The 10,248-nt window shown below is 34.4% G+C and overlaps 1 protein-coding gene across 1 annotated transcript; it reads right to left on the bottom strand.

Moving 5' to 3' along the window:
• Positions 1–1,009: 1,009 nt before the first annotated feature.
• Positions 1,010–8,388, bottom strand: LOC127118835 (uncharacterized). Its single transcript, XM_051049083.1, has 13 exons — positions 8,046–8,388; positions 7,855–7,942; positions 6,688–6,787; positions 6,531–6,604; positions 6,335–6,406; positions 6,055–6,132; positions 5,482–5,597; positions 5,147–5,219; positions 3,466–3,527; positions 3,001–3,384; positions 2,375–2,477; positions 1,495–1,715; positions 1,010–1,236 (listed from the first exon to the last, which is right to left on the bottom strand). Exons 1-12 carry the CDS (start codon positions 8,123–8,125, stop codon positions 1,524–1,526), a joined length of 1,422 nt encoding a protein of 473 aa, XP_050905040.1. The 5' UTR covers positions 8,126–8,388; the 3' UTR covers positions 1,010–1,236; positions 1,495–1,523.
• Positions 8,389–10,248: the final 1,860 nt, after the last annotated feature.

Here is a 10,248-nt window from a genome sequence, read left to right as displayed (position 1 = left end):
AAAAATCATTTTTAAAAAAAAAATTTAAGTTAAAATAAGCTAAAACAAATTATTTGGTCTGAATCCGATGCATCATCTCTGGATTTTGTTTGGTATTTATGTCTGGATTTTGTTTGATATTTATATGAAAACGCATTTTCAAAATAATCTATGATAAAAATATGTTTTAAGAGACATGTATAGGATGTAAATTAAACTATTCCGAAGATGATCTACGGATTAAATTTTCCAAAAATATATTTGATGTGCTTCAATTATAATGTTTTGATTTAAAAAATGACACATTCAAATAGACATCTCTAAAATTTAAGCACAATGTTAATTTTTTATAGGATGCCTTTCCATCATAAATGATAGAATTACCATAGTTATATACTTTCAATGGACTAAAGTCGCCTAATCGGATATGCATCTCTATTATTTGAGGACAATTTTAATTTTTTTTATTGGATGTTTTTGCACCGGTAGGATTACCAGAGTATATACTTTTAATTGACTAAAGTCACCTAATCTGAATCCGTCGGCTTATGCATACATAATTGAAAGTTGCATTTTTTTCAAAAGAATAATTTAAAATTTATTTTTTTAATTTATTTTGAGAGTCGAATGAGAATTCATTCAACCATTCTCATTCAACCTTATTTATTTAACTAGATGATTATGTCTTTAAATTATATGAATTTATTTAACTAATCAAATTATTTAACTTTCACAATAAAAATATAATTGGAGCACATGCATATTCAATTACAGTGACTAATTATACTAAATTTATTGGCAAAAATACTAATTACACTAAAATAATAACTATGATCAATACTGTTTTTTCTATAACATGAAATTTGGTTCTGCCGCAAAAGATTAGATGAGTTTAATGATGCTTCAAATTATAAACTACTTCAATGTTTTTTCTCTTAATTAATTCCTTGGTTGATTATATCTAATAATGTTTGCCTTTTTAAACAGATCAAACAATATCTGTTTTGATATATAAATCATTTACTACATCTATTAAAATAATATTCTAGATCAAAAACAATTTTAAAATAAACCTTTCCAGTAAGAATTAAATAAACCTTTCCTATCAATATGTACAAATACTAACAATTCTCATTGTCCAATTATCTATTTTATACAGCCCTGAAATTGATGAAACGAAACTAAAATGCTCCAGATGATTTACCTATACAGTTTCCAGAATCTTAAGTCAGATTTCACTCCCTTCAACAGTTGAACCTAACAGAAAAAAAGGGGGGAAACAAGAAATGCCGTTTCAGCCAAGAATCCCAGTAAGCAACAAAGCAGTAAAAACGGAAAGTTGTGTAAGCTTTTATGGTAAGCCTAGCAGAGAATTAACAGCGTAAATAAATCAAGAAACCTAACTGCTGAATTATAAACATAGTCTATCACTAAATTAGCACTTGGAATCCAAGTGCCCGACCATCATTTGAATTTCTATTTATAATGCATGAGTGAAAATGAAAAGATGCATACAGAAAGCAGAAGTCTGTTGCAGACGAAGATCATTTCCTTTTAGCATCTATGAACATGGCTCGAGTCCAGTGCTCAACATCCTCACTTTGTGATGGCGGAGGAGGAAGAGTGGGATGTTCAACGATATCCCACCCTTCAATCAGGCACTCGCGTTTTCGATCAGATGAATCAGTAGGATAAAGAAAACTAGCAGCAGAACTCGGCATATAATTCTCAATTCTCTGCAATCAATGAGAAAAGCATAAAATATATTTGTCAGGAACACGTATCTAAACTTAATCATGTAGAAGCTCGAGAATCATATACAAATGAAAACACAAATTCTTATGCCTTGTTAATCAGTTAATTGTTATGGGTTAAGCTGTCTATAAATAGAAGTAGATGGAAGATAAGAGGCATTGAGTGCGTAATTCAGATCTAGATAGGAGAATTAAGGTTCTCATAACAACCTGAAGTGAATTATTTGCTCGATTGATTAGAGAATTCTTTCTTTTATCCTTTTACACAAGTTGCTTCCTATCAAGCAAAAAGCAACACAGCCTACTTCATTCCCCTTTATGTAAGCATTTGTATTTCAAAGCATACAAGAGTGTGTAACTACAAGATCTACAAACATATCTCTAAAATGGCTTTAAAGGTTGATTTTGAACAAACATGAACTCAGTGAATATTGAATCACAGTAAAAATTAAGAAACTTTGCCCTGAAGTTTTATACTCCTTTTCAGGAAAATCTGGGAATCTAAATGATAGTTGTTTGCTAGATTTAACTGCCAAGTGATGAATCAAAGACACTACTAAAGTAAAAAAAAAAAAAAAAAATTAAAAAACAACACTACAAGCATTTTCTTTCAAATTAAAAGTGATGAGAAAAGATATTACCGATGTGGGCACACAATGTGCACTTTCTAGCGATGTAGATGACGAAATAGCAGAGTTCATATTCCATACAGATTTGTTCAATTGTTGAACTTGTTTGCATGTCCTGAATCAAATATAAATAAAATATTCAGGTACAATGCTGTTTGGATTTTATGTAAGGGGAGGGGCGTTTACACCAAACTGTATTGAAGATCACACTGCTAGAGTAAGCAAATACCAAAGCCTTTTAAAATTTCCAACATCCATCCAGTTTGTTTTATAGCATTTGAGAGGTTTCAAATGGGGTTCTAGTAGAAGCACGAAAACCTTCCTTTAGTAAAAAAACTGTGTTGAGAACTGGCTTTTCTTTTGCTTAAACTGGAACTAAAGAAAAAACATATAGAGCTCTAGAACTGCCCCTCACACAATAATAGTTCTTCAGAAATTTCAAAGACAAGAATACCCGGCTCCATGGCAGCCAGGTTTCACTAGGAAAAAGAATATATACTATAAGGCAGAAGAGAAACAACTTAGCTATTTGGGTATCCTCAAAAGCAAAATATAACTAAAGAAAACATCAGGAACAACTTTGCTTCGTAAATTCATGAATGTTCCAGAGGAAAGGCACACAATAAATATGAAAATACCTAGAGCGAACCATTTTCAAGGAGAAAACAGATCGAACTTCCTTGGATGATGAGAGAGTTGCCAATAACTTTGCAAATGCTTCAAACGTAGATGCCTCAGAAGGGACATCTAAACATAGGGAGTTGTAACAGTATGCAGTGATACATGCTACACTTTTCTTTAAAAGTGAAATTCCTTGTTGAATATCATTATATGTTTGAACAGTATGAGAAGAAGCTAAAGAATAGTTGAAACTACTACTCGCAGATGAATCCAAACGAGGCCTCCTGTCAGATTCCATTGAAGCAACACCGAAATTGGTTGAACTTTTATCAGACCATGAGTTTTCTCCTCCATTAGTCGAGCAATAATGTTGGCGAGGTATAAAAAGAGGATATTCGTTGCTGAAAAATAGAGTTATTTAGTTGAAGAAATTTCTGCTTAAAGATAAATCATGCGATTCATGCCAAATATAACCAAAATACCTCCTCGAGGAAGGCCGTGCATCCCAATAAGAATCACGTTGCCATATTCGAGAGCAAGAACCCTGAGGTAAAGTTAAAAATGTTCATTATCAAAATTAACAATGTTAAGTTCTCTCTAGCAGGCAATGACAAAAAGGTGGCTTAAGACCATAATATTAGATTGACATTTGACAATCATTGTTAAATACCAAACTGTAAAATGTGAATATCAATTGTAGTAGGAATAGGAACACTATTAACATTTTGCATACATCAAAAACTCAGTGATACTTAGTAGGCTTAAGTATGTTCAGTCTTGAAAATTGTACTATTTGAAATCTATTCATTTTCAATCCCAACAATTACCAATAACAGTGTGTAAGCATGTGTTTTTAGTCTAAATTCTAAAAACACCCCATTTTTGTATAGGCACTCGGTGAATAAAACTGAGATAGGGACTAATTTCTTTAAAAGAAACATACTTTCATGAACCAAAAACATCTTTAAAACTAGGGTTAAATATACGACACTCCCCTGCAATGTAGGCGAGTTTCGCTTTATCCCTGTAGTAATATTCTTTTTTTGTTTCCCCCCAAGCATACAATTTGAACACTGAATCTGGGGGTAAACAAAAAATGAAATATTACAGGGGTAATTTTTGCGCTTAAGGGGCAAAAGACACGGAATTTTAATATTTCAAGGAGGAATCCAAAAACAAATATTTACAGGAGGTAAACTGAATTTCGCTAACACTGCAGGGGTATCATATATTTAACCCTTAAAACTATTATGCATCAGGGAAAACATCAAACCTAACTGAATAATATACTATAACAGAAGATATGGAGACATACTAAAATTTTCTACAAACAACAAAAAATCTAGAGATTGATAAGTTGAATAGAAATATGATATGTGATAGAATATTATGGACTTGTCTGATCCAAGTAGCCAAACCATACTTAGTGGGATAAGGCTTGGTTGTCGTCGTCGTTGCATTTTAGACTCCAATCAACATTTAGGAAAGCCAAATCTTTAACAACCAATAATCATCAAAATAAGCATAAGAACAAGCACTAAATAGATACATGTTTGGAACATGCTCCGTAAAGGGTCTCATATCAGACAATATATGGTCTGAACATGTTCTTATAAGTGGGGGCAATCCTCACCCTACAAATCAGTTTTGTAGAGTTGAGTTAGGTCCAACCATATTTTTTAACATGGTATTAGTCTTGTTTAAGATTCGGTGGACCACCTGCTATCAGGTTTCCGCTATCGGGTCACCAACCATTTATTTCCACGCTCCAGATGTTCAGTCCTGGACATGAGGAGATGTGTTAAGAATCCCACATCGGACAATATATGATCTGAACATATCTTTATAAGTGGGGGCAATCCTCACCCTACAAACCGGTTTTGTAGGGTTGAGTTAGACACAACCATATCTCTTAACATGCTCTATAACTTATTTCAAAAAACGAAAGGAATACTTTCATGTGGATGGTACTCTATGCAGCAGTGATTCATGCAAAATCAATCTCAACCAAGTTAAAAAATACATGAATTCTAATGCTACATTGATACTCCTAAGCAATCAAATGATAATGGCTAACATAACCATCCTTAACCAGAATATACCAAAACTGGTGATCTTTAAGAAAACAGTAACCCATTGATTTGACACCAATACAATGCTTACCGCAAAACCTGAGTTATGAAGTGCTGGAGCAGCCAAGTTGTGAACAATAAGATTTAGAAGTTGCACCATGTATCTGCTTTCCAAATTACAAACATGAATATAACTGGTTACTATGCAACAAGAATATTCAACCGATTAATTTGTGTAACAATGTCAATAAGGAGTCTAGACTATTGGAAGAAGTAACTGAAATAGGACAACATACGTACATTTAGCAACATATGAAATTAAAGCTTTAAGCATAAAACAAAATGTGGTCTGATACCAGTATGGGAACTCACTTGTAAAAATGAACTAATGCATGAACATAAAATCTTGAGGGAGAAACAACTTACCCTAAAGATACGGAAAGATCTTCTGGTGGAACAGACTTGAGATCAAGTGCTCTTGGTAAGAGTGCATTGCAAATTTGATCATATAATTCATCCTTTCCCTGTATATTGACTACTACCTGACACCATAAGGACAATAGCGTTTAAGCATGCTTGAACTGACTAACAGATGCAATTAAAAAAAAACAAGGTAACATTATATTTGGCTACAGTTTTGTAGTCTTGAAAAATTATTGTCTAGCACATTAATTCTGGCCTAAACTTTATGAATGAAGGAAACAGTTTCTCCTCTCTTGTGTTTCTCCAATAAAGAGCCTTATTTTTCTTAAATTGTGTACTGAACAATTTTTTGGCATCAGATAGAAACCAACGGATATAGAATAGAAATAAGGGAAAATCCCTTGAATTACAAAATAATATTACAGAACTTCGAGGGTATGCTAAAATGGGCCTTTTCCTATCCATTCGTGCAAAATCAATCCCAACGAAGAACATTTTGAAAGGAAGTTTAACTTCAAAAATCATATAACATTGACATGAACCAACAAAATACTTATCAGCACAGATTTACTTTACCCGGCGCTGTGGAAACAACTTGCATATCTGTTTTATGACAACAGACTGTTTATGAAGACGCTCAGAGGTGATCGCCCCCTGCAATGTAATAATATGAGCATAAACTTTGAAGTTCATTTAAAACAAATAATATTCCACATATGATTTAGAAATCGAGCATCAAAGGAACGTACATGTTCAATTGTTATGTGATTAAACATCAAAGAAATGCAGACTGTATAATAAAATAATATGCGGAAATTTACAATTGCCGGAAGTAAAATAAACAAATAGTGCTCACATGCCCTAAGCTTTGGGTGCATATAAGATTAGGGTAAAACTTCTCCAATTGCTCCACTCGATTCTTTTCCAACTGCAAAGAGTACAATAATAAATCATCCAACATCTTCATATACATTTCACATCAAACTTAATGAGTAACTTCCATGACCACAGCAATAGCATTAGCAGATAAAAGTCAAGAAGAAACAAAATACCATAGAAAGGGCAGAATCAAGTACTCCATATTTATGTTTCAGATCAGCAGACATAGTCTCATTCTTAGCCCGTCCTGTAAGGTTACTGGTTAAGCTAGGTTCAGAGAGTCAAAATTACATCTCAAGAATTTCATTCTGGTATGCGAAGGTTTCTAACCTTGAGTAACTTGTTCTTGGCTATGGTGGAGCTTCTCCCTCAACCTTGCAAGCTTTTCGTGTCGAAGCACTCTCCAATTTGTTTGATCATCTCCCTTTCCCTTATTAATATCATACACAAACTTATTACTTTAACTGAATACTTCAATATTGCAGGGTGTCTTGCAAAAATATAATGTGGTTTCCCTTGCCATATAAAATGGGAAATTTCAAAAGTAGCTAGAAGTCAATAATTTTGAAAAAAAAACAAATAAAATTGGCACTAATATATCATATAGAAAAATATACTAACACAAACACAGAGCAGAAAAGACAATCACTAAGCATGTCTATAACCTGCCTCCGGTCCAACCTAATCTCGACTATTGGATTGATTCAACGGCTGAGAGCATTAACCACTAAGTGTTAGAGTTGGATAGTTTAAAGCCAATGACCGATACTGAGCTAGACCAAGCTACAGCATTACAAAGGATCCAAGTTACCATTACCCACTTGAGACAACTAGGAGATGAGATGGGTATTAATCCAGGATGCATGAGTACTCCTATATGATCGACACAGTAAAGGTACACCAAACACATCGGATAAATATTGGGTCGACTTAGAATTTTAAAAATAAAAAACGAAACATCATTGAATTTTAGTTTATATTTTTGGTTGCTTGAAGTATTATTCAAAAATCTTAAAGATAGAATGTCGTGAAAATTTGATATTTTTTGTTTCCTCCCTCCCCTTTTTTCTTTTCACTTTACTGCGTATATTCATGCCCTAAGCTCAATAACTATGAAACATGGACACCAGATACACGACAAATTATGTAACACGGACACCTCTAAAAAAAAGGGTGTTTGTGTCCGTGTCCCTGTCGGACACCTACACCAATACTTGTGATTCCGTTCAATTTATTCATTTTTTTCAAATTATTACCGATGTCTCTCTGTGTTGTGTTCGAGGCATTCGTGCTTCATAGCTGACATGTCTACAGTAGTGTCCGTCGGTTTCAAAGACACTTTTTTCAAGAGTTGTCTGTGCTACATAGCTCAAAGTCTTAATCAATGAAACAATAATCATCTTCAGTATTGATAAACTAACATTTAAAAAAGATCATATTTGCTTGATTAACTTAGGTTCATATGTATTTTAGTATTATCACAAGTAGAATTCAAACCTTACGGACAAGAACTTCGCTCAATTTTGAGTACAACAAATCTCGACGCTCTTTCAATGATTTCAACGTAGTGTAATACTCGTTTAACCTACAAAAACCAAATCAAATCAGCACAATTTCGAACAAACTCTTAAGTTGAAAAACCTAGAATAGAAATTGAGAAATAAATCAATAAAGTAAAACGCATATACTTGTAGTTGACACAAACAGAACATATAGAAGCTTGATTTGAATTCTCGCATATGGTGCAATTGTTGGTTTTTCTCGCCATCTCCAGCTTCTCACGAAACGAAAAATAAATCTTTCAATCTCGCGAGTTACCGACGATATCGTGTTGTGTGGATCAATTATTGGTATTGAAAGCAAAACGCGGTTATTGTGACGGTGAAGAACGGTGGAGAGAGAGAGAGAGCTGAAACCCTGGAGAAATACGGAGGAAGAAGTCGATTGCGGAAACGATGGAAGTAATGTTTAAACGCATCGTTTGAATTGCAATTTATACAATTCATGATGATCTCATCCGTTTCAAATTCTATTGAACACAACAAAATACACTTAAATCATTCTCATTTTTTAAATGATATGTAATTTAATTGAGTTGGCAAATTTTAGGTGTGTATTTTTTTTATAGTTTATATATTAAAATGATAATATTTTTGAATTTTTTAAAAAAAATAACCCACTTTTTTAAGAAAATTCTCAAAATACTCATAGTTTCAAAAAAAATCACAAACTACCCACTTTTAAGAGGAGGTGTCAATTCAATTAGCGAGTCCTCTTAAAAATTAAATGCAGGCGTCAATTGGATTGGCTAGGACAGGTGCCCTAGCCAATTGGATTGGGCCCATGTGTATAACTTGACAGGAGACGTCAATTGGATTGGCGTCTTAGTGTAAAATGCAATTTTTTTGTTATAAATAGATGCGATGTGTGAGTCATTGTTCCACATCTCATTTAATCATTTGGTAATCATGTTTGGTGTTCGTCGCCGATACGGAAAGGTGATTTATGCGAGAGACAAACCTCAGATGCTGATGTTGTTCTGGAACATCACTACGTTCGATCAACTGAAGAGGGGGTTGGTTCGTTGGTTAGATGGGAAAATACCAGAAGGGGAAAAATTAGAAGTATTGAGAGACTTGACAGTATCTTTGGTTGGGTGCGAATGAAGACTGATAAGAATGCTAGGGAAATGATGTTCGGTCGAGATGACATCAATTTGATTGTTGTAATCAGTTAGAAATATTTCTATTTTCAGATAGCTTATTTTGTACTGATGTTTGTTGTGAACCGCGTTGTAACAAAAAGTTAATGATATATAATGATTGAAGGTTACAGAAATACAATGTTACAAAAAGCTTAAGACTCAGATGATGCTCCTCGATTGGGATAGTTGTCCTTGTTGTGTCCTGGTTGACGACAGATACTACATAATCTTACCATTTTATCTGTGGAATCCATTTCTATCCTGATACGTGTGATGTTTGGCCTTCCTTTTTTCTTTCTACGCATCTCGCCGTTGTGCCAAACTATATCACCTTCATATGGAGGCCAGTATTCCTCCATTGATAGTACCGAGAAGCTTTGGTTATATATATTCATGACAGTACGGCCTTGTACACATCAGATAAATGGTTGTAAGCGTCTTGACGAGTATAAGCGCATGTTGCAATGACATGGGAGCAAGGAATGCGGAAGGCCTGAAATTTTCCACAATCGCACCAACTTTTGTTTAGTCTAACAGCATAGGCTAAATTTGGTCTCCCCTTGTTGTGGTCCATTGTTTCCTGGACGCTGAAATTTTGCATATGACGGTCAAAGACTGTTACAGCGTGTGTGCTAGCTTTGATGCTCTCCTCTTTCATGACCTTCATGCAACACTCACTGAATACTTGACCGGACATTAACACCGCACTCCATCTTTCACCTCTGGTTGCGAACGTAGAAGCCAACCTATAATAGGTCGATCTTACCAAGGCGGTTATCGGCAGATTTCGAATTCCTTTGAATACCCCGTTCATGCATTCCACAAGGTTTGTTGTCATGTGGCCCCATCGACAACCTCTGTCAAATGCCCTTGTCCACTGCTTTACTAGTACGTTATTTAGCCATCTCTCTGCATCTTCATTAGACAGTATAATTTCATCACGATAATATTGAAATGACGGCTGAGTTAGAGCATACCCAGCATTCACCACCTTCTTGCGAAGATTCTTATCTTTTATAGCACGCATGAAGTTTTGTGCAATGTGTCTGATTCAATAGACATGGGTAAAAGGAGGATCATGTCATCCATTGTCATGGTTGTTGTATGCACTCTCAATGGCAGCATGTCTATCAGAAATCAAATAGAGATTGGCTTGTGGAGCCACATGCGTTCTGAGATGTCGAAGA

This window comes from Lathyrus oleraceus, chromosome 2, assembly GCF_024323335.1.
Source record: "Lathyrus oleraceus cultivar Zhongwan6 chromosome 2, CAAS_Psat_ZW6_1.0, whole genome shotgun sequence".
NCBI lineage: Eukaryota > Viridiplantae > Streptophyta > Magnoliopsida > Fabales > Fabaceae > Lathyrus > Lathyrus oleraceus.
This window is presented reverse-complemented; position numbering and strand designations above follow the sequence as displayed.

Coding starts and splice junctions, on each gene's coding strand:
- LOC127118835 (XM_051049083.1), bottom strand. CDS start 8,125: ATGGCGAGAAAAACCAACAATTGCACCATATGCGAGAATTCAAATCAA. Junction 6,133..6,334: donor GCACCCAAAGCTTAGGGCAT/GTGAGCACTATT, acceptor ATTACATTGCAG/GGGGCGATCACCTCTGAGCG. Junction 3,528..5,146: donor TTCATAACTCAGGTTTTGCG/GTAAGCATTGTA, acceptor ACTTTACCTCAG/GGTTCTTGCTCTCGAATATG.